At 39.0% G+C, this 23,246-nt stretch overlaps 1 protein-coding gene across 1 annotated transcript; it reads right to left on the bottom strand.

Moving 5' to 3' along the window:
* Window positions 1–4,834: 4,834 nt before the first annotated feature.
* Window positions 4,835–20,339, bottom strand: NME8 (NME/NM23 family member 8). Its single transcript, XM_042817409.1, has 15 exons — window positions 20,307–20,339; window positions 20,156–20,213; window positions 19,194–19,300; window positions 18,568–18,639; window positions 17,641–17,757; window positions 17,037–17,103; window positions 16,071–16,147; window positions 13,949–14,041; window positions 12,120–12,277; window positions 11,382–11,560; window positions 10,158–10,302; window positions 9,385–9,492; window positions 8,575–8,726; window positions 5,648–5,792; window positions 4,835–5,057 (listed from the first exon to the last, which is right to left on the bottom strand). Exons 1-15 carry the CDS (start codon window positions 20,337–20,339, stop codon window positions 4,835–4,837), a joined length of 1,734 nt encoding a protein of 577 aa, XP_042673343.1.
* Window positions 20,340–23,246: the final 2,907 nt, after the last annotated feature.

Below are 23,246 nucleotides of genomic sequence, written 5' to 3'. Positions count from 1 at the left end.
GACTGACACACATTAATATATGAGCCCAAATAAATACAGTCCTTCAGTGGCTAGCAGTTGAAACGAACAGAAAATAATATATATTATCTTGCTTGAGAGTGATGTAACGGAGGATGAAAAGTGATGGTTAAACAAGCAAAGTGATGGTTAAACTTATATACAATAATATCAAAGTGAACCATGCAGAACTAGCGTAGCCCTATAACTGACAGAAATTTCTAAGACTGGCATGATAGATAATCCACAAATTCAAAACATTTGTAGGATATCTATAAAATATTTACTTCCATCAGAAGTTTTGTGAACTTCTAGAAAGACACAAAGACAGTTTGCTGTTTCAGCATTTCTGGTCCTGTAAAATATAATCCCATCTAAGCTTCCAGTGTTACATTTGCCCTGGTGGTAGACAGCCACTCAACTATAGCAAAGATCTTGGGAAATAAAATGAATTGACATGTCTGAAATCATAATATTCAGGCCTTTTCTGGGACTGCTTCTTGGCTTAAGGTATAACATACCAGTACCCAAAAGATCCAGAGCACTGGAATAATGCGAGGAAGAACAGTCTTAATTGGTTTTTGAAGTAAAAAACAAGCCAAAGAACATATGGCAGTTCTGAGGAATGCTTCTCAGAAGTCAGCTCACTGAGGTGAGATATAAATTCTCCACTAATCAAAACTTCCTACCCGCTCACCTCAAGTAGAGTTTATTGCAATAAAGAAGCTGTAGGTGAAAATGGGCCACCAGGAGAACGCTCAGTCCAACTCCTGCTAGAGGAATGCCTATAATAACAAATTAAGAAATGCCCCATCACAACAGAAATATTTGTCAGGAAGTTCTTTAGAACAGCTAGCTACATTAAATGCTGTAGGAGTAGAAGGGAAAGTGTGAGAAGACTTCTTTCTTTCCGGACTTTGCATTTATAATCAATGCAATAAAGTACACCATTAGTTGAATACCATTCCTTAATATCTCAAACTTCAGCAGACTTGAACAGAAAAAGAGAGAAAGCATCAGCTACTGAAGGATATTGATGTTCTTCAGAAAAGCCAACCAAATTAGACTGAGACAGGATCAAACTCATCAGTTCGTCAAGAATGTGTATTTCAAGATTAGCTGTACATAAGGGCCGACTTTATACTTTGCTTCATCTGATCTATTTGAGTAAGTGGGCTGGAAAGAACCATCTAGCTTATTATCCTATCTGTGACAGAAACCATTAGAAGATGATAAGAAGATTATAAGGAGAAGGATACAATAATACAGTCGTTTGTCAGGGCCCTGAGTGAGTCTATAGGCCCCGATAGCCCTAAGCAGTCTCACTTGGGGTTCGCAGCCATGCTGTCTGCTGCAGATGAGACTTGGGCTTAATCCCAGCCTGAGCAATGTTGTACTACTTGTCTCTGGCTCCCTTTCCAGGTGCTCCTGACAGGACACTCGAGTGGCTGTTGGGCTGGGTTCACAATCTACCTTGTCTGGACTGCTAGCAGACCTTGTTCTGCCAGGATGAGGTGTGGTTAATCCGCCAGTGAGGGCACAGCCTGTGCTACAGTCATCTTTGGTTTGAGGCCCACTCCTGCCTGTGGAGTTTTCCCACACTTGCTAATGCCTTCTGTCAGTGTAACTGCAACCCGAGACCTTTCAGCATTTCTCCTTTATAGACCGCACTAGCTACCTCAAGGGTTTCCAACATTTTGGTTTGCCTGGGCTGCATAAAGTAAAGAAGAATTGACTTGGACTGCATAAAAAAATCCCCGCTGTCCATTTTATGTTGTACTCTGTTTAGACTGTAAAGAATTATATCAAGGAGTCTGGTGGGGCTCGTGCTATAAGTGCAGGCTAGAGTGGGAAAACGATTTATGGGGGTTATTCGGGGGAAATTTTAAGGAATTAGGGGTAAGCTGTGGGGACGTTGGAGGAATAACAACTCAACAAGCCTGTGTAATGGGAAATAGGCAAGGAAAAGAAGTACCTAAGAGGACACCTCTAGGGTGTATTTTGGCACGCTGGGGGGACATTGCCAGAAGACCTGGGGGTAGTCTGAGTAAAAAGGCTTTGATAAAATATTGCAGTCAATAGTGGTTGCTGTACAAACTGTAGGATGGGAAAAAATGGCCCCTGAATGGGACTCTGAATTATAACATAATCTTACAATGAATGTTGTTCCAGGGTGGGAATGAGGACATAAATGTGTTTTCCAAAACAGGACCCTCACTGGGATGTGAATGAGAGCGCAGAAAGGGACTGGCTAGTAGCATACAGGGAATGGGTTGTAAAAGGAATGGAAATGGCTATCCCCACGGCAATCAGCTGGTCTGCTTGTATGCTCTAAGCCAAGGACCGAAGGAAACTCCTTCAGAGTTTCTGGATAAATTAAGAGATACCATAGAAAGTCCACTTCCCTAGACCTGGGATCAGAGATAGGTATTCAACAACTGATATAATTATTCACAGGACAATCAATAGAAAACATATGACGAAAGCTACAGAAAATGAAGGGTCTGGGTGCACGGAATTCAGAAAGTTTACTAGAGGAAGCATGGAGGGTGTTCAGTACTTGGCAGGAGAAGGACCGCTTGAGAAGGACCAGTGCGCCATCTGCAGGAAAAAGGGGCATTGAAAGAGGGAATGTGCACAGAAGGATCAGAAAAAGTGGGTGGCATGGGTTAGGATCCAAGCCTCGGTGGAAAGGAATTGACGGGGATCTCGGGAATCTGCCCTAGAGAATCCACTGGTTAAAATTAAGCTAGGGAATGAACAACAGAATGTAGAATTTTTGGTGGATACGGGAGCTACTTACTCTGTTCTGAATGAATTTTTGATGCCATTAAGTGAAAGCTTCATAATGGTAAAAGGGCCCACGGGTCAACCAGAAAAGGCATATTTTTATAAACCACTAAAGTTTAAGTTGAGAAAACAGGGGAAAATACATAGATTTTTTGTATTAAGTGCTGCTGCCTTTGGCTGTGTCAGCTGAGGGACTGCGGTTGAGGGCAGTTGGGTGCCCATGGCGACAGGATTCTGAGTGCCACTGCAGGCCCAAACATGGCGGCTGGCAGTTGGGGCCTGCGGCCATTTCTGGGACGCAGTAGCAAGGATGTAGCAAGAGGGTCAGTCCGGGCAGGGGCTTCTCCAGCCCTCTGCAGCTGCCTGGGGTGGAAGAGGAGCAAAGCGTGCTGACACCCCACAGGCAGCCGAGGGAGAGGCAGTCATTAAAAGCAGTAGAGTTGCTGTGTTTGTGTCGGCTGTCCTTTGCCATCCCTCAGCTCTGGCCCCGGAGCGTGAGAAGGTGGCATCTCTTCTGCCCTAATGCCCAAGGAGAGGGGTGTGGAGGAGAGGGCCTGGCGTCCTCTGGGCGGCCGCACTGGGACTGCAGGGGGTGCGTTGGAGGGCCTGTGAGCTCCTTGGGGCCTGGTGCTGGGGTTTTGCACCTGGGGGATGGGAAGGCTGTAAGCTCTGTTGATATTTTCACTGTGGGACTTCACAATTTAACTGTTTCGTTTTCTTTAAGATTGCTGCTCATATTCAATCATTAGAAATGCTTTGAAAAATAAACTTTGGCAGACACAAGGCACGTGTGTATGTCTGAGGCTGTTCCTTACAGCATTCTCAGACTTGAAAGTTTCTGTCATCCTCATGGCTGATGAGTTTCCTGCATTATTTGTATGGGAACTGCTGAATCACGGCCTGAGCCACTGATTGACCACCTGAGGTGAGCACTGAGTCAGCCATGGGAGCACAGGTGAAGGCAATTCAGCTGTGTGACCGAAGGGTGGAGCCTGGCTGCACCTCTCCTAGACCCATTGAAGGGCTGGTTGCCAGGGGAAAGGTTCTCTTCTTTGGAGTTTTGTAGTGAGTCCAGGATGCAGGTAAGCATTCTATCTGTTAGAACAGATAGAACAAGCTCTCTGGTTTAATTCATATTTATAACATCTATATATTCATTGATTATATGCTACTGAATGTGATGTTGTGCCTTACTTAATTTATCCTCATGGGAGAGGCAGTGGAGGGGGCAGCACAGAGCTGGGGGCCCCAAATGTGGTGGTACTGAGAACCTGTTCAGGTTCAACGTGTTGCCAACCAGAACCCCCAGATCTCTTTCCACAGCTCTGCTCTCCAGCCCCTAATCTGTCCATTATCAATCCATAGAGCCAGGGCTGTTCCATCCCAGGAAGTCAACACTCCTCCCAGTTTAGCATCATACGAGCACGCTGTTATTTAATATCTTTTTTAATGTTTTCTTTTAAAAATAATGCTTTGTTGTGCCACTGCTGTCCTGATTAATTGTTGGCAGTAGGTCCATGTAAAGCAGAAGGCTGGGCTAGATGATGTACAGAGATCCATTCCGACCATCTTAACCACTGTTCTATGTCCATCATTCATGTTTCTGGTCGAATTCAAGGAAGTGGACTCTTCAGTGCTGCAAATGTAAAGCTTTGCAAAGCCAGTTAAGTTTTGTTGAAATATTTACAGCAGGTGTATTGCTAGCAGTGTTTTAAGGACCTTCCTTGACACTGTTTTTAAGATAATTGTACACAAAACACATTAGATTCTTGGGCTATTTGAAAAACATGCATTTGTTAAGTGATGAAAACACATATGTATATATATCAAGCATACAAGAGTAAATCACTACTAACATCAATTTTCTAGCGCTTACTACTTGTTACATAGATATTCCTTGTTGCACAGAAATGGGTTTATAACAAAAAACGTATGGAATGTGGAGGAAAACAGGTGTGTGTACATCTACGGTTAAATATAGGTGTCTAGGCAGACAAATGTGTCCAATGACTTGACTACAAATTTCAAAAAATCAAATACTAATTGCTCAATCTATATCAATCTCGCCAAAAACATACTCAATGCTTTCCAGTGCATGTTCTCTATTAGATGATCCATGAACAGCATTCGACAAAATATTTTGTGCAAACTGGGCTCGAATTGATTCAGGATAGCTCTCTTTTGCCACTTCTGGGTCTGTTGGACCCATTAATTTCCTCCACTCTTGGACAGCATTTTCCTTTGTTAAGACCATTACCACAGACGGGCCCCTGTAAAATGGACGTAAGGAAGTTCTTCCACTGTTGTGAGATGCAGATTTAGCTTTAACTTCAGAGATACTGTGAAGGCTTATGGTAAACATGCTGTCTGAATAATGTTAAACTGTTTTAATTTCAAAATGCATTTCTGCAGTGTTTTGTTAAAGGCAGTATAAACCTACTGATACCTGTATTTGAAAACCACAAAGATGATGATAATCAGCTTTTTGGATTTGGACTTCTTGTCTTTAAAAGACTCTCACTCGAAAATTTCTGAAGCAGGACAATAAGCACTTATATCAAAAGTTGCACAAAGATACTATGATAAAAACATTTTTCTTGCATGAAATGAGTTATTTGAGAAACACATCCAAAATAATAATTACTGTCCATAATTTTGGAAAGAATTGTAAACTTTCAAATGAAGGACACTTCATGCTACAAAGTAATTATAAAACACTGAAAAACTGATTGAACTTGCTAGAGAAAGTAACAGAGTATAAAAACGTCAGCCCACATAGGGAATTGCTTTGTTGGGTCTATACATTCAAAGACGTGATGCAAAGTTTACATAACTCAGTACTGTATAGCTAGTTACTTACTCAGTCATGCATGCCACCAGCTCTTCAAAAAAGGGTTTTCCTTCATGATCCTTGTAAAACTGTGTAGCCATTTCACGAGTTAAAGCTTCTTCTTTAACTTTTGATATAGTAAACCCAGCATCTTTAACCTTTTGCATAATTTCATCTACAAGAATAAGAAGTAAATTCACTCACTCTTGTTTAAAATAGCTCAAATGGAAAAAAAAAATTGATGCGAAAAACCTCTTTAAATGTTTCAGAAAATATTGCATCTACTCTTTAAAATAACACAAACCACAAGTATCTATTAAAATTTTACTTACAATGTCAAGCAACAGCCAACAACATTACAGGCACTTTAGTATTTCTCTAAAATGTAATAAACCACTGTCATAGAGCTAAACTATCTCTGTGCAGGTGACAAACCTGTGTTGTTGCTAATTATACTAGTAGCATATATTGCTATTTCTGACACTTGACAGAATGTGGAATGTAGTTGTAATGCTACAGCAGACACCAGCTGGCCTGATAAAATAAATATAGATTGTTCCAGGAAGAGAAGAAAGACCAACAAAGCCAATTATGAGTTAACAATTAGAAAGGCTGCTGAACTTACTAGGAAAGAAGAATGCTAACAAGAGGCTTTGGAACAGAGGTTAAAAAAAAAAAAAAAAAAGTAGGAGTGAAAACCTTAGGCAAGATTACAAATGTATGGTGTTCTTTTCACTTTGACCTTTCTTCCTCATTCTCTGTGTCTGAGGGCAAGGACAGAACAAAGACAGCAATCAATAGAATTGCAACCCTGAACTTCCTGAGAGCCAACTTTGACTTCTTCAAGAACCTACTTGGAGGTATCCTATGTGTTAGAGCATTGGAAGATAGGAGGCCTCAAAAAGTTGGTTGACATTAAGCAGCACTTATTCCAAGTTCAGGATCAGTGCATCGCTAAGAGTAAGAAATCAGGCAAAGGTGGCAGGAGACATGCATGGATGAAGAAGAAGCTCATGAAAAAACTCAAATGGAAGATGAAAGTCTATGAAATGTAGACGAGGGGTCTTGCATCTTGGGAGGAATATAGAAATGTTGTCAGGGCTTGCAAAGATGTGACAGAGAAGGCTAAGGCCCACTTGGAATTAAATCTGATGAGGGAGGTCAAGGACAAGAAGAAAGGATTCTTTCCTTATGTCAGTAGTACAAGGAAGACTAGGGAAAATGTGGTCCACAGCTGAGTGAGTTGAGTGCCCTGGTAATGGAGTAGACTGGGAAGGCGAAGTAACTGAATGCCTTCTTTGGTTCTGTCTTTGGTGCTGAGGCTGCCTTGCAGGAATCTCAGACCCTGGAGGTAAGAGAGAAAGTCTGTTTAAAGGAAGATTTCCCCTTGGTTGAGGAGATTCTGTGCAGAGATTGTTCACGTAAACTAATTGCACACAGTGGGTCTTGATGGCAGGCACCCACTGAGTACTGAGGGAGTTGGCAGAAGTGGCTGCCAAACCACTCTCTATCATCTTTGAAAAGTCATGGAGTATGGGAGAGCTGCGTGAGTGCTGGAGGAAAGCCAACATCACTCCAGTCTTCAAAACTGGCAAGAAGGGGAACTACAGGCCAGTAGTCCCTGGGAAGGTGATGCAACAGCTTATTCTGGATGTCATCTGAAGTAACGGGAAGACAATAAGGTATTCTGGAGTAATCAGTGTGTATTCTCACCTAGGGGAGATCATGCTTGCCCAATCTGGTAGCTTTCTCTGAGATCATGAGTGGCTGGGTAGATGAGGGGATGGCAGCAGTACATACCTTGACTTCAGCAAGACTTTTGACCGTCTCCCATAACATCCTCATGGGTAAGCTTTGGAGGTGTGGGATAGACTAGAGAACAGTGAGATGGACTGAGAACTGGCTGACTGGCAGAGCTCAGAGGGTTGTGGTCATTGGTGCAGAGTTTAGCAGGAGGCCTGTAGCTAACAGTATTCCTCAGGAGCTGGTATGGGGTCCAGTCTTGTTCAACATCTACATCTATATGTAGGGATAGAAGTTTGCTGTTGACACGTAGCTCGGATGAGTGGCTGACACACCATAAGACTTTGCTGCCATTCAGTGAGTTCTGGACAGTCTGGAATCTTGGGCAGAGAGGAACCTGATGAGATTCAACAACAGCAAGTGTAGAGTCCTATACCTGGGGAGGAATAGCTACATGCATCAGTACAGGCTAGGGGCTGACCTGCTGAAAAGGAGAAAGGAGATCTGCAGAGAAGGACCTGGGTATTCTAGTGGACAGCAGGTTGGCCATGAATCGTCTGGGTGGTGATAAACTTGAACACAGAAAGTTCCATATGAACCCAAGGAAGAAATTTTTTTCTTTGGAGGTTACAGAGAACTGGAACAGGCTGCCCAGAGGGGTTGTGGATTATCCTTCTCGAGATATTCAAAACCTGCCTGGATGCTTTTCTGTGAAACCTACCTGCTTTATCAGGGTGTTGGACTAGACAATCTCCAGAGGTCCCTTCCAACCCCTGTGATTCTTTGGTACTATGATACTATGATTGTACAGGAATGAATCTAACTTAGTAGTGGCTCATTTTGAGTCAGTAGAGAAAACTGTCTGAAATCAGTAGTGTGACTTAGGAAAGCCTCTCTACTTAAAAGAACACTGGACAGCTAGTTTGGCAGTGTGCCTGGCTTTTAAACTGTTTAACTTAGCTAAGGATATTCTCTTGCTTCAATTCACTAGTACTCCTGTGAAGAAAGAGCTGTAGATTACTTGAGAAAGGAAATGTCACATTTGAGACCTTGATATGAATTATGCAAGCCCTGTAAAAGCATTTATCTGCATGGTAAAAGCATTCTCATAGAATAAATATAATGCACCTGGCATGGTTCACTGCAGTGTACATTGCTAATATTTTGTAGAAATAACATCTGAAGACATAGCCTATGCTTTCTAGATCACTTACCTTTGTGATTTTTAGCAGCAGCAGGTTTGATTAATGCCAAAGTGTGCTCCTGAGGGAAGAAGAACTCTAATTCCTTCTGAGCATCAGTAATTGAAGAACTACCATGCAGCTGATTAATATCTAAGTTGTCGACTGCATATTTTGCACGTAAACTAAGAGTCATTAAAAGAGTGAAGATATTAAAGGGAATAGTTATTTTGAGCTTTAACTATGACTAACCTTAACCTACTGTATTGAAATCGATCTGGCAAATTAAATGCTCTGTGATATCTCTGGAGCTGTAAGAAAGAGCAGTCACGTTTTTAATTAATCACATGAAATACGATCGCTTTCCTTCCTGTCATCTCGTATTTCCAAAGTAGTACCAGTTTTTGTTTAAGGAAACAATGCTTCTGGCAATGACAAGTAAGATGATGTCACAGCAGCTTATTAGAACAATACTGCAAGCAGGTGAGAAAATAAGGTGTTAATTCATAAAACATGTGAAAGAAACTCCATCACAAATAACATAATCCACCAGTGAAATTTTTCCTTAATCTAAGAAAACAGGTATTTGGTTTAAAAAACAAACAAACAAACAAAAAAACAACAGTGATGCTATTTCAAACAAAACCAACCAGAATTCAATACTAGAAGTGCTGTTACTGTAATACCTTTTATCTGAGAAAACTTTAACAAGCTGCAGAAATATACATCAGCTTCCAGATGATGGCACTGTAGTTACACCATTGGAATGTGATATTCATTGAGATGAAGAATATGAAGGTAAATTAGAGGCTGAGGGTGACAGTTTACTATTTTATGTACTACCTGTTTGGATTATTCTTCTTTGCCTCTTCGATAGTCTTTGGGCCTAATAAATCTCTCCAGTGTGCTATAGCATTTTGTCGTGTTAGAGCAAGTACAAGTGTTGGACCACTGTAACAGAAAATCGGCATCAAAAATATCAAATATTAAACTCTCTGCAACTGGCAAAAAGAATTTGATCACATGTAGATGAGGCCAGGCAAACAAAGCCTACTACTGAAGGATTTTAAAGCCAGTATCTTTCTAAACAGCTACAGCCTGATAAAACCTCATGGAGCTTGAAAGAATATAAATTTCAAAGTTACTGTTACCAAAATGGCAGGAATGTTGCAGAATTGGGCTGTATCTTTATTATTAGATGCAAAAATATGGATCAGCTCCTAAGATTTTGTATGCATCCCAGCCGTGTTACAACTTCATTGGAAGACAATATCCAAATATGATTGGTTTTTTTCCACTCTGGAAAGTCCAGCACACAACCTGACAAAGATTACTCCTGTAGACAATCTAAGTGCTGCTCTCCAGAGCATAGCTCAACTGTTTTCCTTCAAATCAACCAAACTAACCAACATCCTGCAGTTGTGAAGTCGCTGGTAATTTTTAAAAATCTGATTTTTCTACTTGGTAATTATCTCATTGTCTGCATTTGCCTGATTCTGTTTTGAATTTTACTAAACTCTCAGATATGATGGCTGTGAACTATTCAGTTCAGTTATTTGTTGTGAAAGTTTCAGTCTCGTTTATAAATCCATAGTCTCATTTTTCATTGACCTTACCTGGTCATTTGTTCTAGCAGTGCTGGGAAATAGTCTTCATTTTCATGTTCTTTATAAAATTCACGTGCTTGTTCTTCAGATAGGGTTATTTCCTTCTGCATCGCTACCTCAAAGCCATCATCTTTTATGCTTTGCATAATGGAATCTGTTTAAATTATTGAAATAATGCTAAATCACTGTCCACCCAACAATTCATACTCTTGCGAAGAAATGATGTGGACTTCCAACGATAAATTGAATTAGAAAAATAGCAAGCTAATTTAAAGCAACTGCTGGATGTTTTTGGCAGCTGCCTGGGTGCTCATAAAACTGATCCTCACTCTCTTAAGGTTTTCTCTCACTTCAGAAATCTCAGTAGGGATTCCTGACTGAGAAATTTGATATGCACTGCATAAATGAAGGAAGATACGGAGAATTTGTGTAGACAGATATTCATTTAACCAAATCTTACAAGAACATGCTTACAAATGTCAGGCACAAGCCAAAAGTATAATTCTCTATATACCGGACTGTATATAGATATATACCTGTGTATAATTCTCCATATACAGGTAAAATGATTCTTCTTAGCAAAATTTTCTTGATAGTAATCAAGAAAATAAATGCACGGAAAGATCAAAATTCTAGTGTTACAAATTTTTGTGTGTATGTCAATTCCAGTACAGAAATTCTTGAATTTGAATAAGAAAGCTAACTATGATCTAGCAAGAGATATAAATATATGTAAGAAGAAACTTGTTTGGATGGAGCTTTGTACTAATGGGGTAGATTTTGTGATCCAATCTATAGACACCTTGTCTGTATAAACGTATTTGTGTGCAGCAGTGTCTTATGCATGATAGCACATCCTGAATCATATCTCTTTCACACTTGCCATTGGTCTACCCTGGACCATGCAGTCAGGGACAGTATCAGCTACTATATTATGGTGGGAAGTATATTATGTTACAGTATACTTTGAAAATCCCAGCTTCTTTGAGATGTTTTCCTTAAGCATTATAAAGACAGCCTTAAAATATCAAAGGAACAAAATGTTTTTGACATTTATATTCTAAACATATCAAACACGAGCCACGTAATTTTTCCTGATAAAGATTACTGACAACTTAATGCTGAGCAGAGAAGATGATTTACCTCGTTTCCATTAGTAGAGTTAGAATTCTTGAAGTTCAAAGTATGAGACTTTACTTGCCCTAGATGGAAAATGTAGTTACTAAAACTTACCCCGTCTTTCTCTTAGGACACAAGGTCTAATTAAGGCCAACGTCTTCTCAAATCTTTGTTCTGTGCTCTTTCTATCAAAATTTGGGAAAAAGAAGGCGAGTTGCCTGCTAGCATCTTCTAAGCTGTCTGGCACATCACATATATTTGATATAGTCTCATTTTCTTCAGTTCTTTGCAGCCTAGAAAGACATAGTTGTGCCATCTTTTAGTCAATTACAAGTTATTTTTTGACATTATTATTATTTTGACATTTTTTTACGTACTTGACATTAGAGCAAAACAGACATTCCAAGATATCATGAATGTGAACAGCCAATCCTTGCTATCTACTGAAGTATCTCAGCTGAAAACAAACCAACAACAAAAAGCACCAACCTGCAACCTCTCTCACTTGTTTGCAGGCTTTTACACAGTGATCCCGCGGCATACAGCATACTTCAATCACTGTCTTTGTGAACTAGTGTGAAGTGGAATTGCATGGACTACAGCAGCACTGAAGTACAGCACTGTTCCTCTTAGACAACTTGTGCAAGTCTAGTTCTGAATTAGCAAGAAGTCAGCGCCCTTTGCCTGTTGTCTTTCTCTGGGAAGCATGGAGTTAATATGTTCCTCAAGAAGCATATCAGATATCAATGTACATATGTACATAGCAATCAGATATGTAATGATGGTCTTTGTTTATTATGTTATTGGAATACTGTAACTTAATCACACATTCCAATTAACAATGTTATTTACCTGTCTGTTTCTTCAGCCTCAGCCTCACCAGGCATGCCTTCACTTGTTTCATGCAGTTCTTTCCAGAGAGGAATAGCATCTGTTGCTTTTTTTTTAGTGATTATCAGAATATGGCACGGTCCACTCATCATGAATTGAACAAAATCATCAAAATCAGGCTAAAAAATAAAATTTTTGTTTTGCCATGAATTTCACAAACTCTGACTTTGTCATCAGAAATGAAGTCATACTTTTTAAGTAACACTCCTGTTCTTAAAAGGCATTAGTATTGGTTATTCAAAACCCTGTCAAACTGCTTGAAAGACTTTTTTTCAGTCATTTGAGGAAATAAAACTATAAAATGTCTAAAATGCAATTAATTGAGGTAAATGAAGTAAGAAAAGTAAATTAAGCAAGCACTATATATTACTCCAGTTTGAAGTGCAAATGATGAGAGAAGAAAATGACCTAGAAATTAATCCAACCTGATCAGATGCTGTATTTGCAGTAGCACTTACCACATGCTGCAATACAATTCCATGCATAATTTTTGAAACCAAAACTCAACTAACTCATAGGAAATACAGAACAAAATATTTGCAAGAAATCTGTGTGCTTTTCCATCATTGTCTTTGCCAGATTCTTTCCACTCTTCCAGCTTTAGTCTTCAATCATGTGAAAGACATTCTAATCAGAAAATAACTTTCCAAGCTCTTCTAATTTTCTTGTACTGGGGGCCAATGACAAATAATGTAACAGGCTTCTCAACAAGCACAGAGCCTTCTGAACTGCTCCTGATAGTTCATAGCAGTTTTCTGTGAACCTGTGAAGCACTGTATGCTTTCTCCTTGTCTTCCTCCTATGTCTCCCACTACATCTAACCTCAATTTCGGCTGCTGTTCTCATGAAGACAACATATACCTGTATTTCAAAACTGCCTCTGTCTGTCTAAAGTGGAATCCCAGGTTGCAAAACCATCTCTTCATAATTCCTCACGTGCTCAGCCTGTTACTTCCTTTCCACGCAGTCTTATTTCACTCTTGCTCACTTGTAGCACCTTAGGAACATTTTCTCAGCTTCTTGTTTTGATTATATCAACCCTTTATTTTTACTGTGGTCCCTCTGATAATATCAAACAAACTAGCTGTCTCCTTATAATTCCAGACTACCTTATATACATTTTAAATAGAAATAAATATTTACTCAGAGGCATTAATTTTTGTTGTGATACAAACCCTTCGGTGTAGTTAACTTTAGCTAACTTCTGCCAAAAATCATGGCAAAATCCAGTTGCTTCTTTGCTAAAACATTGCCATTTGATGGTAAACAACATCATTTCATTGATTCCTTGAACTATCTGCAATTTTCCCTGGTATAGGATAGAGACAGGAAAATAACCTTTTCTGGAGATGTTTTATCATTCTGCTTGTGCCTGGGCTTGTTGCCAGTACTGTCCAATGACAAAAATTGTGAAGGAAAGCAAAAGTAATTCATGCTATCACTTATTTCCTGACTGGAAGACATAGGCCATGATTAAGGATCAAGCACATTCTGATAAGAGAAAGAAGTAATAAAATATTTCAGTTTTTAATTGGAGTTTAATATAACTTAGTAGAAATGTCAGAGTGCTACCAGTCTATATTCGTAAAAAGAATAGTAAGAAAAAAAAGAGATCATTTTATTTCTTTTCTGTGCACTAAATGTCCACTAATTCAGTTCTTCAACATATTAATGAATTAAAGTCTGGAGATTTAAAAATGCGTGCAGCCACACTGATATACCTTACCCATTCCTTTTGTTCAGGTTTTTTCTTCTGTTTTTATTTGTGAGTGGGGTTTGTTTTTTCCTACCTGTTCTCTTTTCTTGGTGTAGAATTCTCTGATTTGCTCTTCACTTAGCATTTTCTCTTCTGATGCTGCAATGCCAAAGCCTGCGTCTCTAATCTGCAATTATTCAGTCATTACTCAGTGGCATTTGATGAAAAATGCATATAAAATCCTATGTTAACCTAGAGATCACTGATTATGGATGCTATTTTAAATTTGAATTATCTGAAATATTCCAAATATAACATTGTTTGTCTAAACTAAAATTTCAGCTTTTCAAAGCCCTTTACTGGATTCAGGACAGCAATGTTCACTATGTTAAAGTTGCAGAGCAGTATACGTATTCATGCAGCGGTCAGTAATTCTTTTTATTTAACATCAAATATATTTTTTTTACTATTGTAAATGATAAACATGCAACTACTTCTAAAAATCGGTTATAATCTGCATTATAATCACAGTAACCATGTAAGTGTGTGTTTGTCAGTAACTGTTGCAATATAAATAGGCTGAACTTTACCAGACATGAGGAATAGCAGATATCAATAATAAGATATCTTTTATGATTAACTGTTTTTAATTACATTACTGCACTAAATTCAATATGCACTTGTGTGATCTGTATTAAAATTCACAGTCTCACTGATAAGAGATTTATACCATATACTTATATCTAAACAAAGACAGCACTGTTCAGCCCCATATGCTGATATCAGCCTACTCACAAACACTCTGCTCTTTAAAATCCCCTATGATGCTGCTGAGTTTTCACATTGCATTGCAAAGTTTGTAGGTGAAAACAGTAATGGTACACATCTCATAAGGCAGCATACAGATAGAGCCAACCAACAGCTGCTCAGCTACATCTAAATTGCCTTCAAACATTGCTTGCTCTTTCTGCTTTCTCCTTCCTTTCTTGTCAACATGGAGAAAGGGCAGAAACTGGGCATATAGCACTAATTTTCCTATTTATGTCACAGACCCTTTCAAAATACTTTTTAAAATTAAAATGTTATCCTGGTATATAGTGTTATGAGCATTTTTTTTTTAAATAAGAAGCAGTCAGCTAATCCTACAATTATAGGAATGATATACATATATACTATAATACTACCATATTATATTCTGGAAGGAAAGAGAAATTCTCTTTTCTTGTGTGATGACTTAAATAAATCCAGAATCTCTGATGTACTGAGATTCTTATTAGTGTCCAGTGTCTGATTGCTAGTGCACACAAATCAATTTACAGGCATATGCTAAGTCATTTACGTGCATATACACACTATAAACAGCATAACAGGCTGATTAGTTGCTCTATGTGTGCTGACAGTTCTTAAAGACACTGTGCAGTGAGGAAAAATATCTTCTGCGCTTGAAAGGATGAACTTCACCACTGTAGTTTCTAGATCTTATTTCTATTACAGTATGAGAAAAAAGGCACCCTTCTGCTTGTGGATTTCATGTGTCAGTGATCTCCGCAGTATAAATCCATGTTACAGAATCACAGGATCGTAGGGGCTGGAAGGGATGTCTAGAGAATATTGAGTTCACCCCCCTGCTACAGCAGGCTTCCTACAGCTGGTTGCACGGGAAAGCATCCAGGCTGGTTTTGAATATCTCCAGAGTAAGACAATTCACAACCTCTCTGGGCAGCCTGTTTCAGTGCTCAGTCACTCTGACAGTAAAGAAGTTCCTCTTTGTGCCCCAGTTTCTGCCCGCTGCCCCTTGTATTATTGTTACTTGCCACCAAAAAGAGTCCACTCTGCTTTGACTTTATTCCTGCACTTATAAACAGTAATTAAATCTACGCTCAACCTTCTCTTCCCCTGACTGACCAGTCCCAGCTCTCCCAGCCTTTCCTCATGACACAGTTGCTCCAGGCCCCTCATCATCTTTACTCATATGTATATAATATATAATACATATGTCATATGTTACTTACTGGCATAAAATATTAAAGCAACAATATCAATTCAAATACTATGTTATTTCAGGGCAAAATTAACTTGCTCTTACTATCCTTGTCAGAGACACATTAATAAGCACTGCTACAAAGCCTGGAAATAGATCAGGATCAATTTGATCTTCTGTCCTACTGTGCCACCTAACTGAAAAGGGTGAGTGAATCTTTTCAAGTTCTGTCTACCTTTTGTTTAATTTCCTCTACGCGTCCCTCCAAAACATCATCAGGTTTTATAATTCCAACAGAGTATGTGACTTCTTCTTCTGGAAAACACAAAAAATCATGTAGCAATGAATATGTATATCAAAATAAATGTATAGCTGAATTTTCCATTACTTACAAGTGAGTCCCAATAAATACATCACTATTTTAGTATTGAGATGATCAAGAAGTTTTTCCAAGAAATAAGTGACTCCAGCACATAAAGCATATCTTTAAGTCTGGGACAGTCCTTGGTCATCTCTAGAATCCACATTCCTGGTGAACCACTGGTGTTTTTGGGTCACATGGTAGAGAAATGTTCTACGTGCTGCTACTGTGGTACAAAATCTACAATTTAAGATGAATGCTTTTTCTAGGAAGCTTTTCTATGAGCAGGACTAGAAAGTGAAAAGAACAAATACTACAGTGAAAATCTCCTATGATTATCAGAGATTTCCAGTAAAATGTACATTTCTTGTCTCAGTAGATGTTTATTTCCTTTCCATTGAGTCATTTGCAATAAGAACTGCTGAAGTAGCAGCTGCTTGCTAGCACAATCTAACATTAACACAAGAGGTGTTCCTGCTCAGGCATGCTATTGCATCATCTATAGCATGCACATAACTGCAAAATTAAAGTGTTCAGATGAAAATATAAACTATATCTTTGTAGAAAGTGAGGTTTACATTTAGACATTAAAATGTATTTCAGTAAGATCTCAAACACTGCAGAAGCAGTTAATGACAGCTCTACTGGAAACACAAGACAAAATCTGTTGCCAATACTAGAAATCACTCAAAGGCACCTGCACGCAGTAAGGAATGTATTACAGCAGAGTATTAGAGCTTCAAAGCTTCTGTTCCTTAACCTGGAGCTGAATCCAAATTTAAACTCTTTGCCCTGCTTTTGTTATAAAATTAACTTCTAAAATAAATCAAATATATTTACCCTCAGGTACAGTCTCCTCAATAGACTCTTCTGACAATTTCTCTTCTAGGAAAACAAGTTCATCCACCTAGGGTAATTGTAAAAACAGAAGTAAATCACCATTGTGAATCTAAAATTACAAAACAGCATTAGATCTTCACAACACTTTTTTCTTAAAGTGGTAATATATTTGATAATATATTTGCTACTCAGGAAAGCCTGCAATTTGAAGGGAGACTTTGGGCTAGGCTGATTTTCCGTAAGCGATCTATAGTTTGTTTAAAGTTTCCTTTTTCTGAATATGGAAAAAAAAAGATGACTTAAAAAAATAAAAAGATGATGAGTTCAACTAGTGACATTATCTGCTAGGGACATTTCGTTAGCAGCCCATCCCTCCATTTCTCTGAATAATACAGCAATCTATAATTTTCCTCCAGTTCTAAAAAGGAAAGGGATATTTCTGAAAAGAAAAAAAGAAAAAATCCATTTATTACAAAGTAAAGATTTTTTTAAAAATTAAGCATTACAGAAAGTAACAGGCATTGAGAGAAACCCATAAAATGTTGTAAAAATACTCATATCTATATCTGTATCTGTATCTATATCTGTATATTTTTGTGAATACCTTGGGGCGTTCCTTCTGTCCAGCCAGAATTTCCCTCTCTTCTTGTACTAGTTCTGTTACTTTCTTACTTATAAGAGGAGCATTTGCACCTCTCACTATTGCAATAATTTTGCCGTTCTGTGAAAGAGGAAATCACACTCACTGTCAGTTCTTGTCTCCTAGTTTACACATTTACTTCAGTTTGGGAACATACTATATTTTGTGGGTTTTGTGGTGTTTTTTTTTCATTTCTCCAGAAATATCACCGCTTGTGCCCACTGAAGTGAATACCAGAGACACTAATTTCTCTGCTGGTTCAGAATGAATCTTTCTCATCTCAACTTCATCCTTTCTTTTTTTGTCTAATTTTCTGTTTGTTTCCAGACTTACCAAAAGAATTAAAAAATAAATGCAAATAACTAGCTCACAATTATAAGGGTCAGCCTTTTTAAAAAGAAAGAGGACAGATTTAGATTGCATATAGGGAAGACAGTAGAACAGGTTTCCCAGAGAAGCTGGGGATGTTCTGTCTCAGAAGTTTTCAAAGTCAGTTTGAACAGGGCATTGGTCAACCTGATCTAGTGAAAGATGTCCCTGTTCTTGGCAGAGAGGCTGGAACTGGATCATCTTTAAGGACAAAATATCCATTCCAGAGTAGCTAAATGTAGGCACTTATTTGAAGCAACTCCAGAAAAAAAACTGATTTTTCAGTCACAAACTACCAAAAATGTGGCTACCACAAAGCTGTGCTGGTGCTACATGCAAACGCAACAGAAATATGCTCAGGAGACACACATGGTAATAAGCCTTAAGTAAACAACATCTGGTAATAAAATCCCATCGACTGTAAAAACATGACTTACACAATTTTATATTTATTTCTAATCTACTGAAAAATTAATGCAAAAATAGGTGACACATTAATAGAAATAGATGCAGGGTACTCACAACACAAAAGAGAAACACGGGTTCACATTTATTCCTAAATGGTTGCAGAGTCTCAATGCTGTCAGCTTCTGCCTGCAGTCAGATAAAGACAATTACATACTTACTTGTTTGTATCTATGCATATGTATGTGTGTACGTAAAATCTTTTTTGCTTGAAAGAAAACTGCAGCCATATAACGTGTTACATCACCTCAGTAATGCTTTATGCCACTTGCTGGTGATGAAGAAAGAACTGATTTGGTCACGTGAGGTTGACATACAGAAACAGGGAAGCAGTACATGCAGTCTTGACAGAAGAAAATGTCCACCTTGCTAAGCTCTTAGCTCTGCTCACTTAGCTCTGCTAAGTAATGTGGTCAACTCAGCAAAAAAGCACTTCAGATTAGGAGATTTGGGGGATATTAACTCTCCTTCTATGATAATTTTTTTCCAAATGTAATCCATTTCTAATCTGCCTCTGAAGAAAGTCTCATAAGGATGTTGTGAAGAAAAGGCAACCAGGCCAAAATTGTAATGGCTCAATTGATGTAAGGAAAGCAAAATGAAAAAGCTGTACATACAGACAGATAAAAAGATGCATTTATCATAAACTATACTTAAGTTCTGTACAAAATTTACATCCTTACCACTGCAAAATGCAGCACATCATCTTCACTGAAATCATTCTTCAGTTTTCTGAATAAATTTACCACAGCTTTGCAAGGGCCGCACCAAGCTTGATACACATCTATTACTAAAATATAATGTTTTGAAGTTATAAACAGCTGACTAAAGAAACTTAGAAAAGCAAACATACTTATGAGTGTGTTGGAATGGGACTGAGAAGATAGTTACCTATACCATCCAGTCCTCTTCTAATCAATAAGTACTTCACGTATATATTGAGTGGATACATCACGGTTTCCTCCTCTATTTCTATTACTTTTGACAGCAGAAATCTACTTTGCAATACTGTTTGTAATGATTAATCCAAACAGCTACATTTCTTTCTTATTTCTTTTTCTTTTGATGATTATTTTTCCCCCCTACTGTTGCTTTTCATTCTTCTCAAACTCTTTACTCTATATTTCCCACCCCAAGAGCTCATGCATATAAATCCTTTCCCATCATTGCTATCTGTAGGTACAATCCAATTTCAGATTTGTTTCCTGTACCCAAATACAAATCCCCAGAGATCCAGGAGATTTTGTTATTGTACTCAGAGTACCGAGAACTGGAAAAATACAGAAGATGCACTCTGAAAAATGCTGACTGATTAACTGATGAGTCTTTCTGTATGGTATTAATTTAGACCCTATGAGATTTTAGGGAAAACCTTCCACAGAAATGTACTAACACTGATCATAAAAAAATACTTGAAATGGCACTTAATAAACTGTATATGAAAGTGGATAAAGTAATGGATAATATGATTTGTAATGTATTTATTTATTATAGAAGACAACATTTATTCATAAACACTATTTATATTTAAATATATTGACATAATTATTGTTTAGGAGATAGTATGCTACTAGTCTTTGTAGCTTTCTGTACTACAGATGGGACGATATATGAGAAACTGTCAGAAAGCAGTAATAGTCAGTACCTACTACACCTTTTGTCAGCAACATTTCATCCCACTCATTTTGGTTGCATATTGTGGTCTGAAATAAAATGAATTGACATTTTAACAGGTTTGAAAGACAACAAACAAAGCTTTTAATGTCTAGAACAGATCATGTAATTAGAATTTATACCTGAAGCTGGATTTCTTTCTTCTTGCCTGCCATCTCCCTGTAATTACAGGAAGCACATCAAAACTTGAGGAACATTTAATAATTTTAAAGAAAAGTGAGCCACATTTGTGACATGTAGAACTGATTTTTTCAACCTAGCACTGTACTCTGATTCCCTTAAAACTTAACTCCACTGAAGCTCCTATAACAATGGCAGTTTAAACTTCACATCAGCATTCTGTGGAGCAATATGAGACTTAGTAGCAGAACCAACATAGCACAGGAAACTGAATGAAAGTTATCTTCTTAATCTCTTGGGATCCTCAGTGTTCTTTGGCCTCAAGCATATTTCAAATTCATAATTGCTCTAATAAGAATGACCAAAGAACCTTGGATAAGATGACAGCTGCTGTGACAGTGAACCATTTCAGAAAACTAATGATTAAAGAGCTTCAACTCAGAATGTCATTAGATCAAGTTCCTTGTCTTCTAGAATATATGTAAAGCAATGATTTTCATGTGTCCCACAACTGAACTGCCAAAATGAATCATGATGCATTCATCGTTCCCATCGTTAGTAAAACATACCCTTCTCTCTCTCCCTCCCTTCCTCTTTTTAATAGATGTTTAAGTTTGTTCTGAGTGGAAAAACTATCTAAATTACATACTTGGATGAAGTTTGATTTCAGTTAGCAGGCGGATGTTGGCTGAGTGATAAATCTGTCACTGGATCAGCAGCAGAAGTGGAGGTTTTCACAGCTCTTGGTGTAGTGGACTTTGTCATGGGGAAAAGGAAAGTGACACCATGAATGTCACCTCTGTTATCTGTGCGCTGTTATTTGACAGCTCAAGCAGTCCAGAGGTAGAAGTGTTCTGTCATTCACACTGGAGCTGCTCCCTTCAGAACAAAGACAGAGGCGTAGAGACCAATGCAAAAGACAACTCTTTCCTGATGCCTCCTCTGTCTAATTCACATATGAAAATAGACCTGGGTGCACACTCATGTACGCTACCAAAATGACATTAAAAACACACGATCTTTGCATACACACACTCAACACCTTAGCACAGACCTTCATGCACACATACACTGGAATGTTCTGGGTTTATTCAGTCTGGAGAATAGGAGGCTCCAGGGAGACCTTATCACTCTCTACAACTACTTGAAAGAAGAGTGTGGCAAGGTGTGGATTGGCCTCTTCTCCCAAATAACTAGCAATAGGATCAGAGGGAATGGCCTCAAGTAGCATCAGGGAAAGTTTAGGCTGCATGTTAGGAAAAATTTATTCTCAGAAAGAATGGTGAGGCATTGGAACAGGCTGCCCAGGGAGGTGGTAGAATCACTGTCCCTGGAGGTGTTCAAGAAAAGGGTAGATGTTGAGAGAGGTGGGCATCCAAGGGTTGATATTTGGACTGGATGTGGTCTTTCAAGCCTTACTGATTCAATGATTCTGTGATTCTATTATTACCAAGCACTTGTGAGATCAGACCATGCCCCCCTGCATACAAACAGACAGACAGACACATACATAGCAGCCTGTGCATTGGATCTTGTGCAATGAGGTCACCCCACAGTGTTCTTTTCTCTTTTTGCCTGGAGAAAAGAAGGCTGTGGGGTGACCACATTGCAGCCTTTCAATACCTAAAGGGAGCCTACAGAGGGGAGGGGAATCAACTCTTTGAAAGTGTTGATATGTGTAGGATGAGGGGAAATGGTTTTAAGTTGAGGGAGGGAAGATTTAGGTTGGATGTCAGGGGGAAGTTCTTCACGTAGAGAGTGGTGAGGTGCTGGAACAGCTGCCCAGAGAGGCTGTGGATGCCCCATCCCTGGAGGTGTTCAAGGCCAGGTTGGATGGGGCCCTGGGCAGCCTGGTCTGGTATTAAATGTGGAGGTTGGTGGCCCTGCATGTGGCAGGGGGTCGGAGATTCATGATCCTTGAGGTCCCTTCCAACCCTGGCCATTCTGTGATTCTGTGATTGATTGTGTATAAGAGTGGATCCCAGATAACAACCAGCGGTTTGAGACACACACCTCACCACACAAAGCCCCGTGCCCACCCCTCATCACACACAGTGCCCACAGCACCCACGTCTCTGCCTCACCTGAGGCCACCTGTGTGGCAGCACCTCTCAGCGGCCCTAACGGCCATCCGCCCACTGACGGCTCCTAACGGCCCTAACAGCTGCCTGTCTGCTGGTGCTTCCCGAAGGCCCTTCCCAAAGCCCGGAAGATGAAGGTTAAAGGCAAGTACCATTCTCTGTGGAGTTACAGGTTTAAAAATCACCACGGGTCTAAGCGTCTCCAAGCTACACACATCTCACATCTGCATGTTTTTCCTGCTTCATGAAACGCCAGTGCTTTGAATTTCCTCCCGAGGCCCTGTCTGGCACACCGAGTGCTGTCATGTGCATTGCTAGCACCTTAAGAACACCTAGTTCTGGTGAACTGCTTGTCACTTTACATAAATCTTTCAGGACTACTCACCAAAGCATGACTTGCAAGGCCCCTTACTGAAGAACTCATTTTATTTCCAGAAACTAATATGAAGAAAAAGATAGGCCAGTGTCACATAAAGGCGCTAGCATGGAATTTCTGTCTTAAAGCAGTCATCCCAAGCTGAAGTGTGCTCATTTCACAGCAGGGGGAACAAGACAACATTTCCACAGAGCTGCAGAAGTTTTCAATGCTGAGGCTATGCTGTGCCCTGACACCTTGGATTAGACTGATACTTTTTTTTCCCAGTGGAAAACTCCAGCACTGAAACTGGGATAAATTCTGCATTGGCCTGCTTGGAAGTCAGAGGGTGCACTTACATAGTCTTTCTTTCTCTGTGTGAAGTGAAAAAAAAGAAAAAAAGGTTTTTCCAAAATCATAATAGGCTTACAATATTAGAGCTACAAAAAAGGAGAGATTAAGAGATTAAACTCACCCTCTAAGCAGAAGTTTAAGCTCCTAAACAT

The sequence above is a fragment of the Centrocercus urophasianus genome, unplaced genomic scaffold, assembly GCF_019232065.1.
Source record: "Centrocercus urophasianus isolate 14NV4802_14NV808 unplaced genomic scaffold, USGS_Curo_1.0 seq_16, whole genome shotgun sequence".
In the NCBI taxonomy this organism is placed as follows: Eukaryota; Metazoa; Chordata; class Aves; order Galliformes; family Phasianidae; genus Centrocercus; species Centrocercus urophasianus.
This window is presented reverse-complemented; position numbering and strand designations above follow the sequence as displayed.